This window comes from Aotus nancymaae, unplaced genomic scaffold (genome assembly GCF_030222135.1).
Source record: "Aotus nancymaae isolate 86718 unplaced genomic scaffold, 86718_ANA_hifiasm-v0.15.2.pri h1tg000010l, whole genome shotgun sequence".
Lineage (NCBI taxonomy): Eukaryota > Metazoa > Chordata > Mammalia > Primates > Aotidae > Aotus > Aotus nancymaae.
In genome coordinates this window covers 62511503-62533848 of record NW_026988421.1, presented here as the reverse complement: position 1 = coordinate 62533848, position 22346 = coordinate 62511503, and the positions used below count along the sequence as shown (strand labels likewise).

General features: G+C 50.0%; 1 protein-coding gene across 2 annotated transcripts in view; it reads right to left on the bottom strand.

Annotated features, from left to right (window-relative positions):
• Positions 1 to 18120: 18120 nt before the first annotated feature.
• The window catches only part of ADAMTS14 (ADAM metallopeptidase with thrombospondin type 1 motif 14), an 85585-nt gene continuing 81359 nt past the window's right edge, over positions 18121 to 22346 (bottom strand). For both annotated transcript variants that reach the window (XM_012460307.2, XM_012460308.2), the window contains exon 22: positions 18121 to 21466. In XM_012460307.2, coding sequence (XP_012315730.2) covers positions 20973 to 21466 — 494 coding nt within the window. In that variant the 3' untranslated portion in view covers positions 18121 to 20972. The remainder of the gene's footprint in view (positions 21467 to 22346) is intronic.

Below are 22346 nucleotides of genomic sequence, written 5' to 3'. Positions count from 1 at the left end.
CATGGCGAAACCCTGTCTCTACTAAAAATACAAAATTAGCCAGGCATGGTGGTGGATGCCCGTAATCACAGCTACTCAGGAGGCTGAGGCAGGAGAATTGCTTGAACCTGGGTGGCAAAGGTTGCAGTGAGCCAAGATCGTGCTAATGCACTCCAGCTTGGGCAACAGAGTGAGACTCTATCTCAGAATTTAAAAAAAAAACAAAACTGCATTCTACTTCCTTACAGCCACTCTAGCCAAAAGCTGTGGTTACATTTCCGAAAAGCATAAGATCTAGAGAAGACTCTGTGGGAAGTCCAGTGTCTTCCAAGACATTTCTGCAAATTCCCTGGAAAACTGGGGTAGGGAGGAGGCATCGGGGATTTGTAAGGTCATGGCCCCTGCGGCTCTGAGCTGCTATTTTACTGGCTTAGTTGATGAAGTAAGTGGATTTAGTTCCATGGTCTGTGGCTCCATGCTATACTCGCAACACCACTCTACCTCACACTCATTCAGATGAATTCAGTCCCCCTGGATTTTCCCAAATACCCTATTCATGCAAAACTTTTCTGTGCCACAGGCTTCAATCGAGATTAGTGGATGGATGGAGATTTGCTATTAATCAAGTAAACAGCTTCACATTCCACATTAAGCCACCTTGTTTTTAAAGTCCCTCACCCATCTTCCACTGGGGTCGTCTCCCCAGCAGCAGCATGTGTAACACGCAGTCATGTTCAGGAAAGTCTCTAGGCCCTGCTCCCCAAGGTGCTACCTGTCCTCTTGGGTATCCGGGTGATTTCTCATGGGTGTCAGGCTGCCATGACCACTTCCTGGTCACTCCCAAGTTTTCTCTGTCTCCAGGACCTGGAAGTTCTCTTCTCCCTTTCCCCTGCTCCTCTCCTTAAAGCATTGAGACAGATTTTCCCTTTCACCTTTTCCCTTAAGGGTCTAGGTCCCTCTTGCGACCCAGTCTCCTTAACCATGGAGGTAGCCATTGTTTTTGACTGTCCAGGAATGTGAAACCTAGCACTGTCCGACCAGAGACCCCATCCCTTGGCACAGTGAAGAGGCCTCGTTGTCTAGGGTAATACCTGAGATTTGTTGTCTCACAGCCAAGAAAATCAAAGATGCAGGCACACAAAGAGTCGGTTAAGAGTGGAAGTTTTAACAGGTGAAAGAGAAGAGCTCTCTGCTGTAGACAGAAGTCTCAGAGAAATAGGTTGCTGGTTCCATGGTGAAATGCAGGGAATTTTGTAGATGAGCTTGAGGAGGTGGTGCCTTATTTACATAGGGTGGGAATCAGTTGGACCAGGTGTGCCTTTTGCATAGGCCACAAAAAACTGGTTAGGACTTAGGTGTGCCATTTGCATAGGGTGGGAACTTCTGGCCACCCTCACCCTAGTCTTTTATTATGCAGGCAGGTCCTCTGCCTGGCCTGTGCCATGTTGCCTATTCCTTTATTGTACACGTGGTAACAATAAAAGCAAAGATGGAGCCTTCATGTTGGACATGGCTGGCTCCAAGGTAGCCCTTTTCTATTGGCACAGCTGCCAACACTCCCCTGTGCAAGCTTCCAGCCTCCTTATTTATGCTTGCAGCTCGATTTTTCAGGCTCTCTTTGTTAAAAAAAAAATTTCTTGGACTGCTTTTTGTTTAAAGGAAAGCTCTACCAAGGACTCTTTAACCCTCACTATCTGCCTAAATAATTTCTTTCTACCTCCTATATCAATAGGACTGGTCAGGGATAGGACAAACATTTAACCCAAGCTGGGCCAATCACAGTCTGTCCTTGGAATTTTTTTTTTTGCGGGGGAAAGAAGGTTCAAGTTTCAGAGGATTCCATCATTCTTCTGTGTGGACAAAGTCCTGGATACAGTCACTGAGGCTCCTGACTCTTCCCCACCCTTCCCCATATTTGAGGCAATAAAATTTCTTCTTCATCCAATAGGTGATTTTTATGTGTACTTTTTTTAACATACAATTTACCATCTTAACCATTTTAAAATACACAGTTCAGTGGCATGAAGTACATTCACATCGCTGTGCCACCATCACTCCCGTCTGTCCACGCAACTCTTTTCATCTTGCAAAGCTAACATTCCATGCCCATTAAACAATAACTCCCCATTCTCTCCACTCCTAGTTCCTGGCAACACCATTTTACTCTGTCTTTCTGGAATTGACTATTCTAGGTACCTCACTTAAGTGGAATCATACAGTATTTGTCCTTCTGTGATTGGCTGATTTCACTTAGCATACTGTTCTCACTCTTCAGCCATGTTGCAGTATATGTCAGAATTTCCTTCCTTTTTTTTGAGACAGAATTTCGCTCTTGTTGCCCTGACTGGAGTGCAATGAGTGATCTCACTGCAACCTCTGCCTCCCAGATTGAAGCGATTCTCCTGCCTCAGCCTCCTGAGTAGCTGGGATTACAGGCATGTGCACCGTGCCCGGCTAATTTTGTAGTTTTAGTAGAGATGGGGTTTTGCCATGTTGGTCAGGCTGGTCTTGAACTCCTAACCTCAGGTGACCCACCCGCCTCGTCTTCCCAAAGTACTGGGATTACAGGTGTGAATCACCCTGCCCGGCCAATTTCCTTCCTTTTTAAGCCTAAATGATATTCCCTTGTATGAATATACCACCTTTTGTTTATCCATTCATCCACTGATGGACACTTGGGTTGTTTCTACTTTTTGTCTACTGTGAATAATGCTGCTATAAGAATGAGTGCACAAAAGTAAATGATTTTTGTGTCACGTGTGATGAAAAGGATCCACAATAATCTCAGGTCGTATAGCTGGTAAGCCGAGGTTTCCAGAATTGAAATCCAGATTCACCAGACTCCAGAGTCCTGGCTCTGACTCACAAGAGCCTTTGATTTCTGAACTTGAACCATTCCCATATCCCTATCAGGAATTTTGTTATACCTGCCTTTTGTTTTTTTTGAGACAGGTTCCCATTCTGTTGTCCAGGTTTGAGTGTAACTCACTGCAGTCTCACACTCCTGAACTCAAGCAATTCTCCTTTCTCAGCCTCCTCAGTACCTGGGACTACAGGCACGTGCCACCATGCCTGGCTAATTTTTGTATTTTTGTGTAGAGACAGGGTCTCCCTATGCTGCTCAGGCTGGTCTTTAACTTCTGGGCTCAAGCAATCTGCCCACCTCCACCTCCCAAAGTGCTAGGATTACAGGTGTGAGCCACTACACCCAGCCTTGTTACAACTGTTTACCACCTATACTCTTCCTTAATGTTTATTTAAATTTACCTTTCTTTTTTTGCTTAAATAAATATATGTATTAGTCCACTCTCACACTACTATAAAGAACTACCTGAGACTGTGTACTTTATAAAGAAAAGAGGTTTCATTGACTTATGGTTCCACAGGCTATATAGGAGGCATGGCTGGAGAGGCCTTAGGAAATTTACAATCATGGAAGAAGGGCGACGGTGAAGCTAGCATGTCTTCACATCGTGGCAGGAGAGAAACAGAGTGAAGGAGGAGGTGCTACATGTAAGGGTTCTTGGGTTCTAGCCGAGTTTAAAATGAAGAAACTGAGGCCAGCACAAGAAGATCCAATATGAATTTATTCCGCTCCCAGGCAAGGTTCTGCGGTCTGACAGGAGGGGCCGGAGAAGTCGCGCGGACTCCTCTCAGACGTGGGGTTTTATAGGGAGTGGAGGCGTTTGATTGGTTGTGGGAGAGCAGGGCGTGGGTGGGGCAAGCTTGCTATTGGCAGGTAGGCAGGGTTTGAATGCTATTGGGTAGATTTACAAGACTTGACTGCTATTGGGTGGATTTACAAGACTCGACTGCTATTGGGTAGCTAAGACTCGAATGCTATTGGGTAGATTTACGAGACTTCTTTTGCATTTTGGCGGGGTTCTTTAAGGGAGAGCTAGGTGCTGTGTGAGGGGGGTGGGCATGTCTGAGTTCCTGGTGAGTGAGGGGGCGTGTCTGAGCTCCGGGCGAGGCGACCAGCCTTACACCACACAGTTTCAAACAACAGGATCATGAGAACTCACTATCACAAGAACAGCAAGAGGGACATCTGCCTTCATGATCCAATCACCTCTCACCAGGCCCCTCCTCCAACATTGAGGAATACAATTCAACATAAGATTTGGGTGAAGACACAAATCTAAACCGTATCACTCTGCCCCTGGCCTCTCCCAAATCTCATGTCCTTTTCACATTTCAAAACAATCATGCCTTCTTAACAGTCCCTCAAAGCCTTAACTTATTCCAGCATTAACTCAAAAGTCCTAAGTCTCACCTGAGACTAAGCAAATCCCTTCCACTTATGAGCCTGGAAAATCAAAAACAAGTTAGTTACTTTCAAGATACAATGGAGGTACAGGCAGTGGGTAAATGCTTCTGTTCCAAATGGGAGAAATTGGCCAAAACAAAGAGGCTACAGGCCTCCATGCAAGTCTGAAATCCAGAAGGGCAGTCATTAAATCTTAAAGCTCCAAAATAATCTCCTTTGACTCATGTCTCACGTCCAGGCTACACTGATACAAGAGGTGGGCTCCCAAGGCAATGGGCAGATCCACCCCTGTGGCTCTGCAAGGTACCACCCACTTGGCTGCTTTCACAGGCTGGTGTTGATTGCCTGCAGCTTTTCCAGGTGCATGGTGTAAGCTGTCAGTGGATCTACCATTCTGGGGTCTGGAAGATGGTGGCCCTCATTTCACAGCTCCACTAGGCAGTGCCCCAGTAAGGACTCTGTGTGGGGGCTCCAACCCCACATTTCTCCTCTGCACTGCCCTAGTAGAGGTTATCCACGAGGGCTCTGCCCCTGCAGCAGACTTCTTCCTGGACATCTAGGAGTTTCCATACATCCTTTTAAATCTAGGCAGAGACTGCCAAGTCTCAATTCTTGTCCTCTGTGCACCCACAGAGCCAATACTATGTGGAAGCCCACCAAGGCTTCTTATGGCTTGCACCCACTGGAGCAGCAGCCCAAGACATATCTGGGGCCCTTAGTCATGGCTGGAGCTGGATTGGCTGGGACACAGGGTGCCACGTCCTGAGGATGCACAGGGCAGTGGGGCCATTGGCCTAGCCCATGAAACCATTTTCCCTCCTAGGCTTCCAGGTCTGTGATGGGAGGGGCAGCCATGAAGTCCTCTGAAACTTCTTTGAGACATCTTCCCCATTGTCTTGGCTATTAACATTCAGCTCCTCTGCTTACGCAAATTCTGCAGCCTGCTTGAATTTCTCCTAAGAAAATGAGCCTTTCTGCCACATGGTCAGGCTGCAAATTTTCCAAACTGCTATGCTCTGCTTTCCTTTTAAATACAAGTTCCAATTTCAGATCATATCTTGGCAAACATGTATGAGTTTATGCTGTTAGGAGGAGCCAGGACACATCTGGAACACTGCTGTTTAGGAATTTCTTCCACCAGATACCCTAAATCATTTCTCTCAAGTTCAAAGTTCCACAGATTTCTAGAGAAGGGGCACATTGCTGCCCATCTCTTTGCTAAAGCATAGCAAAAGTGACCTTTACTACAGATCCCAATAAATTTCTCATCTCCATCCGAGACCTCCTCAGTCTATAACTCACTGTCCATATCACTTTCAGCATTTTGGTCACAACATTCAAGTCTCTAGGAAATTCCAAACATTTCTACATCTTCCAGTCTTCTTCTGACCCCTTCAAACTGTTCCAACCTCTTCCTGTTACCCAGTTCCAAAGTTTTCAAATATCTTTATAGCAATGCCTCATTTCTCTGGTACCATTTTTTTGTATTAGTCTGTTCTCACATTGCTATAAAGAACTACCTGAGACTGGGTAATTTATAAGGCAAAGAGGTTTAATTGGCTTACAGTTCCACAGGCTGTACAGGAAGTTTATGGTATTGGGGGATTTTGGTTCAATAAATGATCATCTCGTCATACCATGGGGTACTGTGTCATCATTAAAAATGAAGATGTAGTTCAACGTATTTCAGGATGGAAAGGTGTTCTTATTACATTGCTGTGGGGATGGTAGGAGGGGGTTGACGTGTATGCGTACAGTATTAATAATATCCACCCGGTGTGTGTGTGTATGTGTACAGAAACACACAGTCTTGCACATGCACACACCTGAATGGATAACCAAATTATTAACAGTGGTTGTTGCTAGCTAGAATTATAGATGTTTTTCTTATCAGGTTGTAAAATTTTTCAATAATGAGCATATATTTCTTGCATAATTTTTTTTTTTTTAAGAGACAGAGTTTCACTCTGTCGCCCAGCCTGGAGTGCAGTGGTGTGATCTTAGCTCACTGCAACCTCCATCTCCCGGATTCTAGCAATTCTCCTGCCTCAGCCTCATGAGTAGCTAGGACTACAGGCACATACCACTACCCCCAGCTAATTTTTTTGTTTTTTAGCAGAGATGGGGTTTCACCATGTTGCCCAGGCTGGTCTCGAACTGCTGAGCTCAGGCAATCCATCCACCTCAGCCTCCGAACGTGCTAGGATTACAGGCATGAGCCACTGCACCCAGCCTCTTGCATAATTTTTTAAAGGAGATTTATGGTGTAGGCCCCAGAGATTTCGAATCCATGGCAGCTGGGTCCCTGGCACTGCCTCAGCTACACTTCCACCCACTCTTGTCCTTTCCCCCCTCCCCCAGACTTCTACCTTCCCCCAAGCCTTCAGTCTCCTGAAGCCAGCTAGGGAGCAGGGGCTCCTTGGAAGAACCCACAGAGTTCCAGGTTAGATGGCCCAGGCTCTGTGCCTTCCTCTCTTCTCCTGCCTGCTGTGTCATTTCAGGTGGAAGGCCTGGATGTTCAACAGGAGAGTAAACCAAGAAAGGGCCCAGAGGCCAGTCTGTTTCCAAGGAACATGAAGAGGCTCCAATTGCCACTCTTCTCCTCTGGAGGAGTGGGAAGGTCAGTCTCCTGCTCTCCCTGAATACTCGCCATCCCCCCAATCCCTTCCCCACCAGGAGCTTTCAGGCCTTACTAGCCCAAATGAAGTCACAGGCTGGAACCTCAAGGAGGCCATCTGGACACAGAGGACAGCCACAGTGAAGACTTCCCAGGCTCCTTGGACAAGAGAGTAAGGGTGACTCACTGTCCCTCCTGACCCCAAGGGCAAGGAGATGCTGGAACTTCAGGGGGCTTCCTCCAAAATGACAGATATGCTGGCCTCTGGCCATGGGTTGAGGAAGCTTGGCAGACCATGGCAAGGGTTCTGGAAGCCAGTCAGGGCTAATAGGCTAGACTCCAGGCACCTGGCTGTCACTGCAGCAGGGCTCTACCAAGTGTGGGGCAGGTGTGGATATAGCCTTGAAGTCAGAGTGGCCTGGAGAATCCTCTCCAGGGAAGAGACAGGCAGTCTGGCACTCTGGCACCTACACCCACCGGACTCCAAACAGGAAACCGTTTAGGGCAGGAAGACTTAAGACCATTCTTATATGGCCTTTCCCACTGGGCTCCTACAGGAAGTGAGGGATGTTTCTGAGACTGTGATGGAAAGAGGGTCCTTGGCACTGGCCCTACAGTTGCTACTATTATTAATAGTACTCATGACAATGACAATCAAAATGAAATGACCACTCATCAAGCACTTGCTGTGTGCCAAGCTTTGGGCATGATCTTACTTAATCCTCACCACCCTTCGACATAGGTACGGTAATTGCCTCTGGGAAGTTAGTTGCTGGATACCCCAGTAATGTGGGGCACGACCAACTCAATATACCTCTGGAGGCTATATGAGTAAACATCAAACTGTCTTCATGAAAGCAGGATGTCCGCAAACTGACAAACTGTGTCTGCCGCCAGAAGGATGTTGAGGGCAGTCACGCCCCAGGTCCCGTGCTCCTTGAGGCTATCTGTGCTCCTCGAGGTTATCTACCTGAATATCTGGAACCTGTTAAATACGGGAAGAAGTACCTGTGATAAATCAAGTAGCTGACTGACAATCACCCCCTCCTCCCTATTCATTTACTTAATAAATAGGAAGGCTGTAAAAGCTCCCAGCCTTTTGCTCACTAGAAGCAAACAGCCCTCTGACCCCTTCTTTCAAACAGAATCTTTTGTCTTTGTCTTCAATTCCACATTTGTCCTCCTTCCTTCATGAGTTAACGACAGCAGTTAGTCACTGGCCCAAGGCCACACAGTGCTTAGGTGGCACAGTCAAGAATCAGATCCCAGGTCTGTCATACACTAATATTTGTCTATTCAACACATGGTTTTAAGTTTCTCCTATGCCAGGCACTTCCTGTGCTTTCTGTTCTCAAGGGCTTCTTTGCCCCCTTTCCGCTGGGCCAGGTGGACACTGTATACAGAGGAAGATGGTGGTCCCCAGACCCTGGATCTGAAGCAGGCCAGGTCAGTCTTTCCCAGGTGAAGCTCCAGTCTGAGACAGCCATGGAGGCGAGGATTTGGGGTGCCCCCCGACCCCTACCCTGACTGACAGGAGATGTGCTGCTACTCTTGGCAGAGATGGTGAGGAAAAAGACCCTTAATCACTTTCGGCCTTCTACATTGCATCTCAAAAGGAGAAGTTAGAAGTCAGCCAGAGAAGGGACTGGTTGGCACCGCCAGCCCGGTTAAGGATAAGGCCCCTACTGCTAACCACAATCCCATCTATAGATCACGGATATGGTATGGAGGAATCTCTCTGAAGGCGTTGTTTTTACTTAAACAGGATCAAACCCCCACCCCACACCTACTTCATGGGTCAAGACCCTTTCACATGTAATTTCGAGAGTTGTAAGCCTTTAAAAGGGCAGAGACTTTCTGTGTTAGGTGAGCTCGGCTGTTATGCAACTATGCCGCCCTGCTCCTGGCTGAATAAATCACCCCTTCCTTCCCAGTTCGGTGTTCGAGAGGTTTGTCATGTGGCTTTTCCTGCTTTATTTGGTTCCCTGACTGGGAAGCGAGGTTTGGTTGGCAGCCGGCCGGCACAGCCTTTCAGGTGTGCCCTTGCCCTGCAGAGCACCTCTGTGGGGCACTCCCGCCTGCTTGGGTGACACAATTCCTGAGAGCACACCCAGGCAGGTATTGGCCCTGGTGGAAAGCCTCGCCAGAGCAAAGCAGGAAAGCCCCTTCCGTGTGGATCCATCCAGTGGCTGAACCCGAGAAGGAACGGGTACTTGGAATGTCCGGACAACAGTAACACAGTAGGATCTATCCTGGGAAACTTGCCCACCTCCTTTAGGTGGAAGCGTGGCCTGATCGCCCATGTGTGCCGGATTTGGCATCTTGAACTTGGCTCACTCTCTCTCTCTCTCTTTCTACAACTAACCTTGGAAGTTTTGCTTTTGATTTCAATTTGGGTGGAGGGTGGTGTGTGATCGTGTGAGTGATTGGAGGAGTCCAGTTGAACTCATCAGCCATGAAACGTGGGGGCTGCAGGTCCGTTAGAGGGGACCCCAAGCTCTGAGCAAATAGTGGGGCCAGCTGTGATTAGAGGCAATCTGTATATGGTTGGACGGAAGTGCCCTCACAATCTAGGTGTTGTGAAGGGATTAACAAACGCTCCAATGCCAAGTGGCATCTGAAACACTCCCGGAGAGGGAGATGATCCTACTGGCCTGAAGCAAAAGTAAGAGAGGGTGTGTCACGCCGCGCAGGGCAGGAACAACTGAGGGTGGAGTAAAACTCTCTTAACTCTCTGTGAGGATGCTTTTCTGTGCAAAACATGGGTCATACTTATAGCAAGCCTAGCCCTCTAGGGACTATGCTGAAAATTTTCAAGAAGGGATTTAGTGGGGATTATGGAGTAACTGTGACACCAGGGAAGCTGAGGACCTTATGTGAAGTGGACTGGCCAGCATTTGGGGTGGATTGGCCCTCAGAGGGGAGCCTAGACAGGTCTCTTGTCTCCAAAGTATGGCATGAGGTTACCTGTGGCAAGCCAGGACACCCTGATCAATTCCTGTACATAGATTAATGGCTGCAGCTCGTTCTAACCCCCCCACCAACAGTGGCTGAGAGGACAGGCAGCAACCATACTAATGGCAGAGGGACAGGCAGCTAGGGGAAAACCCTGCTCCACCCACCGAGGACTACTGACTCCTAAGGTCCTGGCAAATCCAGTGGCAGGAGAGTTTTTACCAATAATATCCCCTCCTCCTGGTGTGGAGGAAGGATTCCTTGCCCCTGAGCCTAAAACCTCAGCACCTCCACCAGAATTGCACACCCCTAAACCACCCAGATTAGACAAGAGAGAATGTAGAGAGACCCCCTCCCATGGCCGCCTGCTTCCCAGGAGGAACTCCAGTCCCACCTCTAGCAGCCCGCCTGCGACCCAGGGCAGGGGTGCAGATGCCTTTAAGAGAGCAGAGGTATACGGGAATGGATGAGGATGGCCACATGGTGGAAAGGTGTGTTTTCACATGCCTGCCATTCACCTCAGCTGATCTTATCAACTGGGAAAGTAACAACCTGTCTTATACCGAGAGCCACAGCTCTCATTGACCTACTGCAAACTATTATTCAGACTCGTAATCCCACTTGGGCTGATTGCCACCAGCTGCTTATGTATCTTTTTAACATGGATGAAAGCTGGAGAGTACTCCAAGTTGCCTCCAAATGGTTAGAGCAGCATGTTCCTGCAGATTACCAGAACCCCCAAGAGTATGTCAGGGTCCAGTTACGGGGGACTGACCCCCAGTGGGATCCGAACACCCCGGAGGGCATGCAGAGGCTAATCCAGTAGAGAGAGGCCTTGCTGGAAGGATTGAAAAAGGGAGCCCGGAAGGCTACAAACATCAATAAAGTCTCTGAGGTCATTCAAGGGAAAGACGAAAGCCCTGCACAGTTCTATGAGAGGCTGTGTGAAGCCTATCGCATGTGTACTCCTTTCAATCCTGAGAGCCCCGAAAACCAACATATGGTAAATACGGCATTAGTCAGTCAATGTGCAGAAGACATTAGAAGAAAATTGCAGAAACAGGCAGATTTGCGGACATGAATACTTCAGCTATTGGAAATAGCTAACCAGCTGTTTGTGAACAGAGACGCAGTAAGCCATAGAGAAAGTTGTAGAGAAAACAAGTGTCAGTCTCGACGAGATGCCGATTTGATAGCTGCCATTGTTAGGGAAGCACCCCCAGAAGGGGGGGAGGGGACTTCTGGAAAGCTACCAGTCTAATTGCCCACGCCTGCAGCGTGACCCGTGTGCTTACTGTAGGGAAGTGGGACACTAGAAGGACAAGTGCTCCCAGTTGACAGAAAAACAGAGCAATCTTAAGCATGAGGCTTCAGACGAAAATGAAGGAGCTCTGTTCAATCTAACGGAAGGGCACTGGACTGAAGGGGGCCAGGCTCATTTGCCCCAAAGAGCCCATGGTCAGGATGACAGTCCCGTAACCCCCCATCAAAGGAAACAACCAATATTGTTGGAGCCACTGGGGTGTCATAGTAACAGTCTTTCTGTTTGCCTGAGACCTGTGCGGTGGGAGGCCACAGGTTATACATCAGTTCTTGTACATGCCAGACTGCCCCCTACCCCTCTTGGGGAGAGATTTGCTAAGCAAACTAAGAGCTACTGCTATCACCTTCACTGATAAGGGCTCCCTGCAGCTGAAACTGCCTCAGGCAGGGATTATCATGGCTCTCACAGTCCCTTAGAAGGAGGGGTGGAGACTCTTCCTAACTAAACCAGGGACTGAAGACTACAGGTTAGTGCAGGACTTGCGTTTGGTTAATCAGACTACAGGGAATTTGCACCCACTTACACCCAACTTGTGCACGCTGTTGGGATTATCACCAGTGGAGGATAGTTGGTTCACCTGTTCGGACTTAAAGAATGCTTTCTTTACTGTTGGACTGGCCCTGGAGAGTCAGAAACAATTTGTGTTTCAATGGGAGAATCCAGAAACAGCTGTGAGCACCCAGTACACCTGGACCCGGCTTCCCCAGGGGTTCAAGAACTCTCCCACCATCTTTGGGGAGGCACTAGCCCATGACCTCCAGAAGTTTCCTGCTAAGGACTTAGGCTGCATGCTGCTCCACTATGCTGGTGACCTTTTATTGGGACACCCCATTGCAGTCGGGTGTGCTAAAGGAACAGATGCCTTACTTCAGCACCTGGAGGATTGTGGGTATAAAGTGTCTAAAAAAAAACCAGCCCAGATATGCTGACAGCAAGTGCGATATCTGGGGTTCACCATCTAACAGGGAGAGTGCAGCAGCCTAGGAGCAGAGACGAAACAAGTCATTTGCAATCTGCCAGAACCTGAGACTAGAAGGCAGGTGAGAGAGTTCCTGGGAGCCGTGGGCTTCTGTAGATTGTGGATTCTGAGCTTTGCAGTACTGGCCAAACCCCTATACAAAGTGACAAAGTGGGGAGACAAGGAACCCTTTAAATGGGGATCTCAGCAGCAGCAGGCCTATCAGAAACTAAAAGCGAAACTTTTGTCAGCCCCGGCTTTGAGGTTACCTGATTTAACAAAGCCTCTCATGCTGTAGGTGTCAAAAGAAAAAAAAAATGGCAATTGGAGTTCTAACACAAACAGTGGGACCTTGGCCCAGGCCTGTAGCTTATCTCTCCAAGCAGCTAAATGGAGTTTCCAAGGGATGGCCCCATATTTAAGGGCCCTGGCAACGACTGCTCTTCTAGCACAAGAGGCTAACAAGCTAGCTCTGGGGCAAAATTCAAATATCAAAGCACCCCACACAGTAGAGACTCTAATGAATACCAAAGGACATCATTGGTTAACAAATGCTAGGTTAACCAAATACCAGAGCCTGCTCTGTGAAAATCCCCACATCACCACTGAGGTCTGCAACACCTTAAACCCGGCCACTTTGCCCCCGGTGTCAGAAGACCCGGTTAAACACATCTGTGTTGAAGTATTGGACTCAGTTTATTCCAGCAGGCCGGATCTTCAGGATCAACTATGGACGGTAGTAGACTGGGAGTTGTGTGTGGATAAAGGCAGTTTTGTTAATCCACGAGGAGGAAGGTGTGCAGGCTGTGCAGTAGTAACTCTGGACACCGTAACTGGGACCATGCCACTACCTCAGGGTACTTCGGCTCAGAAGGCTGAACTTATTGCTCTGACCCGGGCCCTAGAATCGAGTGAAGGTAAGACTGTGAACTTCTATGCTAATTCCCAGTATGCCTTTTTCACTCCTCAAGCACATGGGACGCTGTACAAAGAGAAGGACTGTTAAATTCAGGAGGGAAAGGACTTTCTCCAAGCAGAAGATGGAGAGATACACAGCTTAGGGAAAATGTGCCAGGAAACAGAATTAAAGTGGGTGCAGGCACTTCCCTTGGTGTTATTCAACATTAGATGCACTCCCGATATTCCCCCTGTGAAGTCTTATATCATAGGCCCCCTCCCATACTGCAGGCACTCCTGGAAACTCCTTGGGAGTAGGGAAAATTAAGCTAGAAAAACAGCTACAAGCTCTAGGAAATATCACTCAGGAAATTTCAATCTGGGTAAATGAAAGATGCCCTGTAAGCTTATTCTCCCCAGTTCACCCTTTCTTACCAGGTAATCATGTGTGGATTAAGGACTGGAATGCAGCTCCTCTGAAGCCACGGTGGAAAAGACCCCAGACTGTGATCCTGACCACCCCCACAGCCGTAAAGAGGGAATCCCAGCCTGGATCCACCACAGCCGTGTCAAACTGGGAGCAGCTGAAGCTTGGGAAGTTACATCAAACCGAGACAACGACTGCAAAATCACCTTAAAAAGGACAACAAGCCCTGCTCCAGCCACATCCGGGAAGCTGGCTGGTCCACGTACTGCCGAAGAACGAGGAAATGCATCGCGGGACTTGTTCTTCTCAATATTTGGACTTGTACAGTAGGGACCTTAACTAATTTTGAAGAATGCTCTCAGTGTGTACCTAGCATTTGTTAACCAATGATGTCCTTTGGTATTCATTAGAGTTTCTACTGTGTGGGGTGCTTTGATGTTTGAATTTTGCCCCAGAGCTAGCTTGTTAGCCTCTTGTGCTAGAAGAGCAGGTTACTAAGGCAGGACATAAAGTTACTGCCGTTCTTTTGTCCTACAGTTATTATGAGTGCACAGGGACACAAAAGGGAACCAGTTTATATAATGGTACTCAATATAAGGTGTGTAATCCAGGGGATGGACAATCCGATGTATGCTACGACCCATCAGAGCCCCCTACACATACGACTTTTGAAATTAGACTCCTAACAGGGCAACGGAATAGCCCTACTAAACTAATAGCTAAAACAGAGGAGAAGGGAAGCCCAAAGCAGGTCACCCTAAGGTTTGATGCCTGTGCAGACTTCAATGCCTATCTTTCTGGTGGGGGGGTGCTGTGGTTCCCTCGGATGGGAACAAAGTTATGCAAAAGAGCATAAGTACATCTGCCAGAAAACCTACTGGTGCAGTAAATGCATTTTTCGGTCATGTGTCCTCTGGGCCACTTGGAAAAATAATACAAATAATCCCGTTTGCCTTATAAAAGGGAGGGACACCATTCCAGGGAGTAATGTCCCCTGCGTCTTGTCCATTTTGGCTGGACAAGAAACTCAAATAAGAAATGCGATTTATCAGAACCAGTCGGCCTTAGATTATTTGCTAGCAGCTGAAGGAGGAGTCTGTGAAAAATTCAACAGATGACCAGGGTCAAGCAGTTAAGGATATTATAAAAGACATGACCACACTATCACACGTGCCTGTGCAGGTATGGCACAGACTCAACCCTGAGTTCTCGTTTAAACGTTGGTCCTCAGCCTTGGGAGTTAAAGACTGTCATTATAAGTGTGATAACAATAGTAGGTGTTTGTTTGCTTCTCCCCTGTTTGGCCCCCTACCCCGTTCCTCTAAATGACTAAGAGATTCATCACTGCTTTAATAGACCAGAGAACCACATCACAAGTATATTATATGAATCATTATCAACCAGTTTCTTTTTTTTTTTTTTTTTGAGACGGAGTTTCGCTCGTTACCCAGGCTGGAGTGCAATGGCGCGATCTCGGCTCACCGCAACCTCCGACTCCTGGGTTCAGGCAATTCTCCTGCCTCAGCCTCCTGAGTAGCTGGGATTACAGGCACGCGCCACCATGCCCAGCTAATTTTTTGTATTAGTAGAGACGGGGTTTCACCATGTTGACCAGGATGGTCTTATCTCTTAACCTCGTGATCCACCCGCCTCGGCCTCCCAAAGTGCTGGGATTACAGGCTTGAGCCACCGTGCCCGGCCTCAACCAGTTTCTTTAGAGGATCAGGAGAATGAGAATAAGAGTGAAAACTCTCACTAACATTATAAGTGAGATTCTCAAAGGAAGGAGTGAGGAAGGAGACCCTTAATCACTTTCGGCCTTCTACATTGCATCTCAAAAGGAGAAATTAGAAGTCAGCCAGAGAAGGGACCAGTTGGCACCGCCAGCCGGGTTAAGGATAAGACCCCTACTGCTAACCACAATCCCATCTATAGATCACGGATATGGTATAGAGGAATCTCTCCGAAGGCATTGTTTTTACGTAAACAAGATCAAAGCCCCACCCCACACCTACTTCATGGGTCAAGACCCTTTCACATGTAATTTCTAGGGTTGTAAGTCTTTAAAAGGGCAGGGACTTTCTGTGTTAGGTGAGCTCAGCTGTTATGCAACTATGCCGCCATGCTCCCAGCTGAATAAATCACCCCTTCCTTCCCAGTTCAGTGTTCAAGAGGTTTGTCGTGAGGCTTTTCCTGCTTTAATGGGAGCCATGAAGGAGGGCACACTGGGGCTGGGGCTGGGGTTGGGGCTGGTCCCTCGCTTGCTGGGTGATCCGAGATGAGTCATTTTCCTCTCACTGGGCAATAGAGTCCCCATGTATAAATGGAGGAACTGGACCAGGTGATGCTGAAGATCTCTGAGAGTCCCTAGCCAAAAGTTCTAAGCTGTTTACCTCTCCAGGCAGGTGGATGTTTTTCCCTGCTTCTCTCCTAGGTTGGTTCTCCTGGACCCCATGCCCAGAGTCTTACTAACACGGCCAAGCCTTGTGTGTTTTGGTTCCAGGAGGATGTCTCTGGGACCCGCCAGGTGTCCTGCTCTGTGCAGAAGTACATGGTGACTGAGACCAAGGATCCTCTCAGCCCTGAGGGGCTGAGGACCGGAAGAGCACCACTAGCCCAGCAAGTGACCACTCAGCATTATCCCCGGCTCTCCTAGGTTCGACTCCCAACAAACCATCTGGCCTGGCTTGGAGGACTGCTTATTTGCTCATTTTCAATTCACCCTTCTCCCACCCCTCCACCCCTGCCATCACTTCAGCCTTCAGAAACAAGAAGCCTCAGAAAGTCTGAGAGCCCCCAGCCCCTAGGGATCCAGGACTGAAGCTGGTTCTCTGCAGAGGAGGACACAGAGACAGTCTGAGCAACAGTTGGAGCGGCTCAGGGAGCGAGGGTATCACCTAGAGCAGGAGGCAGGGAGGCTGGTGGGACCCGACCTCTCTAACAACCTGAGGCAGGTCCTAAGCCTTCTAGATAACCCCTGGGGCCGAACTCAATGACCTGCCTTTTCCTACTCCTTCTACCCCTAAACCATTTCCTGTTTGGAGTCCAGGACTAAGAGGTGTTCTCAGGTCACTTCCAAGCCTGTGATCCTATGAGCCTACGTTTCCAGGATTCTGAGATTCTAAGCAACCCTTTCCCCAAGATCCTACACCGTGTAAGATTTTTATATTTTCTACAGTAAATGATTCTACACATGTAACCAATTCTGAAATCTTATGTTTCAATTATTCTAGTATCTCAGTATCAGGTATTTCTAGGATTCTATGATTCAACCATTCCAAGATTCTCTGGCTATAAGGAGGGATGCTAACGCCCTATTTTAATGGCCCTGTGAGCTAGCACTTGGGCAGAGAGAGAATGGGACCTCCATCCTCACAACACCCTAGGGCTGGGGTAGGCCTTGTAAGTCACATGGTCCACATTCGCATCACCCCCTGGGCACCCTCACCCTCTGCAACCTTTCCCCTAACTCACTGAGGAAGCCCCCCAGTGTACACTGGTGTTTGCCCACCTCGAGGCATTTGGTAGGCACTGGCAGCCTCCAGCCTCAGCCACTGCGTCCCTCAGGGACCTGATCCAGGAAGGGCTGGCCGAGGAGGGCTGCACCCTCTCACTCTCCCCTCACTCACCTGTGGGGGCCAGAATCACCTCCAGGGGGGTGCTGCCCCCACCAGTGTCATGCAAAGCAGCTAGGCCTAGAATAGGATGGCAGGTCATGCCTGTAATCCCAGCACTTTGGGAGGCCGAGACAGGCAGATCACCTGAGGTAGGGAGTTCGGGACCAGCCTGACCAACATGGAGAACCGCCGTCTCTACTAAAAATACAAAAGATTAGCTGGGCGTGGTGGCAGGCACCTGTAATCCCAGCTACTTGGGAGGCTAAGGCAGGAGAATTGCTTGAACCTGGGAGGCGGAGGTTGCAGTGAGCTGAGATTGTGCCATTGCACTCCAGCCTGGGCAACAAGAGCAAAACTCCATCTAAAAAAAAAGAATAGGATGTCAGAAGCCAGAGGCTCCAAGGAGACTTTGAGGACTCACCTAGGAGCTTGGCATCCGGGCTTCCCCAGTGGTGGGGTCAGAGTGATGTTGGGAGGGGGCAGGTTTCTGCAGGCTGTGACCCACCTCCCCAGGGAAAAGCTTCACCCTCTAGTTTCCTCGGCTACTGGGTGGGGCTGGTGGAGCTGGGGCTGAACCCTGGGTCTGGGGACCGTGAAGTGCTCAGTGGGTACCTGTCTCTCTGCCCTTCTCCCTCCTGAAAACATCTAGAGTTGGTCTCCCGGTCCCTGCCCAGCCTCCCAGCATGCCCAGCTGGAGCCTGCAGGAGGCCCTGGCAGTGCCTGGGCAGCCTCAGCCACCCATTGCTAGCAGGCCCAGAAGACGCCCTGCTGCTCCACAGTGTGTCTTGGGCCCCCACCACTCTAGGCTCTTTTTTCACTCTGGGTTTCAGGCCTGCTCCAAATAAAAGGAGCCTCCTTGCTTTGCACATAAACATCTGTACCATGTGATCCTGGGAATGTCCCTTCCTCCCTGGCCTCGGTCTCCACATCTGTACAGTAGAGGGTCCAGCAAATTTTAAGGCTCCTTCCAAGTCCACAAATGCTGTGGTTCCATGGGAGAAAAGCAGCGGTACATCCACAGGCCGGCTTTACTTCCACGGACCCGAAACAGACACGTCATACCCAGGTTGTTAAATTGGAAGTGGTTTATTTACTGAAACCCAGATGTCAGCTTGGGTTTCCTGCTTCTTTAGGCCAGTGGCTAGAATCTGTAGAGTTCAGTGTCCTTGCTGTGTGTCTGTGGCTTCCTGGAGTCTGTGTGTGAGGAGCTGGGGTGGCTGCTGGAGGAAAGGCTTGTGGATCAGGACTCCGTTCCCTGCCTCCAATTTTCCTGGGCTCTGCTCTGCTCCTTCTCTTGGCTGCTCCTCTAGCTTCACCCATGCATCCTTTCATTTTCTCAGTTTCCACCAAAACAGGCAAAAATCCTGACCCATAAGAAACCCTTAATTTTGGGGGGCAGGGGTGGACATTTCCAGATGTTTGGGGAGACGGCAACACAAATAGATTTAATTGAACCTTAGATATACGAGACAACCTGTATCCTAAAAAGCCCCCAGCCACAGACAGGTGGAGAGGCTGCCCTCTCCGCTGTGTTCCCATCCCCAGGGGCCAGGGCTCTCCAAACCATCTTCTCCTTGGCCTTCAGGGGAGGAGTGAGGTCTGCATAAGGACAAGAGGACCTTTCGCCAGCTTCATCTTTTCTCAGTGCCCAGCAGTGTAGATTCTTTTACTCCGTGACACAAATTCCGCCACTGCTTAGAAGGTGAAAGTGGTTGCAGTCAATTTGCTTTCAATGACGATCTCTTTGTTCTGTAGTTGCTAAAGCTGGCCCCTCTTGTTGCTCTTTTCTTTGTTTTTGAGACAGGGTCTCGCTCTATCACCGAGGCTGCAGTGCCACGGCACAATCATAGCTCAGTGTAGCCTCAAACTGGCTCAAGGGATCCTCTCATTTCAGCCTCCTAAATAGCTGAGACCACAGGCGTGCAACACTATGCCTGGCTAATGTTCTTTTTATTTTCTGTTGAGATGGGGTCTTGCTATGTTGCTCAGGCTGGTCTGGAACTCCCACCTCCAAAAGTGCTGGGATTATGGGCATGAGCCACCCTGCCCCAATGGCCTCTAGTTGCATTTAAACAGGCTGAGAATTTCACAAATTTAAATCACAAAAGATTTTTTTTCTCCTGAAGCATTAATCTGAAATAAAGTGTTGTCCTGCAACTTGGGCCTCAGGGAAGCAGGAGATTCAGTAGCCACGAAACCAGTGGCCACCCTGTGTGCCACCTGGCCATGCCGCAGCAGGGCGTGGGTGGAAAAGCCGAGAAACAGGAGACAGGGGCAGTCAGCTGCGCCCCCACCCCCAGTTCTCTTGCTACAGCCCAGTCTGCAGCCTTAGAGCTCTGGCTTCCATGTCCCCTTCCCACAAAACAGAGAAAAAGAAACACACATACAACTTTTTGGGATCCAAGGGCAATGTTAATAAATACATAAAAATTTAAAGATCTGAATTTCCAAGGCACAAGAGTTTAACACAGGCCAGGCTGGTTCTCACAGGAATGACTCCATGTGTGCCCCAGTATCCCAGGGAGAGGAGGGTGGCAGGGGGAGGGAGCACCGGGGGGCCCTCCAGGACCTCTCCTCTCCAAAGGGGTTGCAGGCCAGGGGCCCACTTCCCTTGCCTTGGGGAAGGAAGAAGTGAGAAGCACCTCTATTCCCTGGCAGGAGTCTGGGAGACACCCTCCATGACCCTGGAGGTGTCCTGAGAACCCGGGCCACTTCCTGAGTGCCAGAGGATCTAAGGCTGTTACCTGTCCCTTGGAGGTAGCATGGATGCGCTGAGGCCCTTACAGCACCATGGGTCAGTGTATCTTCCCCACCCCAGCACCAGGTCAGGGGCTGGCACCCTGCCCTGGGGCACTCAGCCTGGGTAGCCCTTGTCATCTCCAGGGCCAGGCTATGAGTGGACTCTGGTCCTCAGCCCTGGGGTCTGACCACCTCTGGGAGAACCACACACTCTGGCCCAGCTTGAGCCAGGTGGGAGACGAAGACACCCATCTCTAGCAGGAGCGATCTTTGGCGAAGGGCAACGATTGAAGGGACGGCCTGAGAAATGGCGTCCCTTCTGTGTCCCACAGAGTCCCCTTCCAGGCTGGGAGTGATGATTGAAGTCGCCATCCTGGTCAAGCCAGGGGTTGAGCACCAGTTTGGAAAACCCTGGATGCTGAGGACTTGGGATCCATGGTGTCCTGAGTCCCCTTCTCTGGTGGGCTGAGGGTGGGATTTGGGAGGACAGTCTGTACCTGGAGTCACCAGAATTAACACAAGTGACATCTGCAGGGCCAGAATGTGGCCATGAGCACTATCTCCTGGCAAGCAAAGACACACTGGCCTCTGCTGCCTGGCCTAGGCTGGTAGAACTGCATGGAGCTCTCAGCTTCCAGGAGCTGGGCCTGCGATCACCTCGGGTCCCACCTGTCCCGGCCCTGCAGCTGGGAGGCCTCACACCACATTCCCAGGCCCCCTTCCTCTGGGCCTGGCTGTGAACAGCCCCCCATCTCCCCTGGCCCTGCTCTGCCTTTCTGGGGAGAGGGGCCAAGTAGGCAGGGCCTCCACAGGGGTCCTCACAGTTCCGGGAAGGCAGGCAGCCCTGACAGCTTCCAGCTTCAGACCAGCGGGGTTCAGACCTGCATGGGCCCAGGGTCTGTGAGGAGGGGGCGATAGGTGACCCTGGTCCTGGCAGGGGAGACCCACAGGAGCCCTGAGGGGGCAGCTTGCTGAGGTATCTCTGATTAGGGCTTTCCCTGATCTTTGCCTTCTTCCTACTCCGCTTTGTGGGGTAAAGAGCATCACAGCCCCAAATGAGAACAAGAAGGAGAATCGTTTAAAATGAAGTCTGTGCTTGCGCCTGCCCCGCTGTGTGTGTCCTCTGAGCTGGGGGTCATGGGACAGCACGCAGAGTGTAAATGTGCCTGGTGGGATGGCAGGGCACAGCTCATGTCACTGGGGAGGTGGCAGGGAGGCTGGTGCCCGGATACTTCAGGCCTTCTCCGGGCTGCCCTTTATCTTCGGGGACTGACGTAGGTGTCTGAGTCCATCCCCAAGGCAGCCCCCCGGGGGTGGTAGCGGAGATGCTCCAGGATGCTCCAGGGCTCAGTTTCTCTGGGGTAAAGGGATGCTGGGTCCCTGGAGAGCTTGTGTCCAGAGCTCCCGGGAGCTGTGTGGCTTGGCCATGCTGATGGTCCTCGGATCCCGTTGGCTTTCCAGAGGGCTCCACAGCATCTGGAGGGGACTTGGGTCCTGGTAAGGGGCTCTCAGGAGTGGAGAAGGGGGGCAGTGAGGTCGAGCCTGGGTCTGGGCTAGGGTCAGGGCCCAAGGCCTTCTTGATGCAGGACGCACAGCATAGCCGGTGGTAGCCGGGAATGGAGCAATAGCGATCGAGCACTTCCATCTGGCAGAAGACGGACCTGTCCCCCGTGCAGGGCTCTGCTGCACACACAGCACAAGGACGGAAGCAATGTGGGATGCCTGTTAGTCAGGTGGCCCCTCTTCCCACTCACCCACCGACTGCCTGCCCTCCACCCCGCCCCTGCTGGACCCACTGTAAAGCTTTTTCCCAGAGCGGGCTATGGGGCCACCCGAGAGGAGAGTGAGCCCTCACTACATGGAAGGAACTAAAATCCTCTAGAACGGCAGATATCGAAGTGATGTCCCCACACGCAGCAGCAGCATCACCTGGAAGCTTGCTGGCAAAGCACATCCTCCAGCACCACCCAGCCCTACTGCATCAGTAACTCAGGCTGGGGCTCAGTGCTGTGCTTTCACAAGCCCTCCAGGGAACTCCATGTGTGGGCACATCTGAGAACCCCAGCCCTTCGCCATTCGTCCTCACCCCGGCTGCACACTGGAATCCTTGGGGATGCCCGTCTCCTTCACCCACACACTGGACAGTCTGGGGTGTGGCCCACCACCAGGTGGCTCTAACTTGCAGCTGCTCTGGATGGAAGTAGGAACCCTCACCCCTCCCAATCAACCCAAAGAGTCTGACTCACTCCAGCCAGGGCCAAGCTAGAGCCCAGGTGGCTCAAGCTTGTGCCAGGCAGACTGACCATCTGCCATAGTCAGCACACATCCAGGACATTAAGACTGCCACTGCTTAATTTGGAATCAAGCAGATTTCAGTTCAAATCCAGCCTCTATCACTTAAAAGTGTGAGGCCTTTGGCAAGTCACTTAAAACCTCCAAGCCTCAGTTTCTTAACCTATAAAATGGGGCTAATGCTGACACTTACCAATGAATAATGACATTGCAATTACAAATAACATCTTCAAAGTGCTTGGCAAAGATAAGTGCTACTACATGCGTTTGC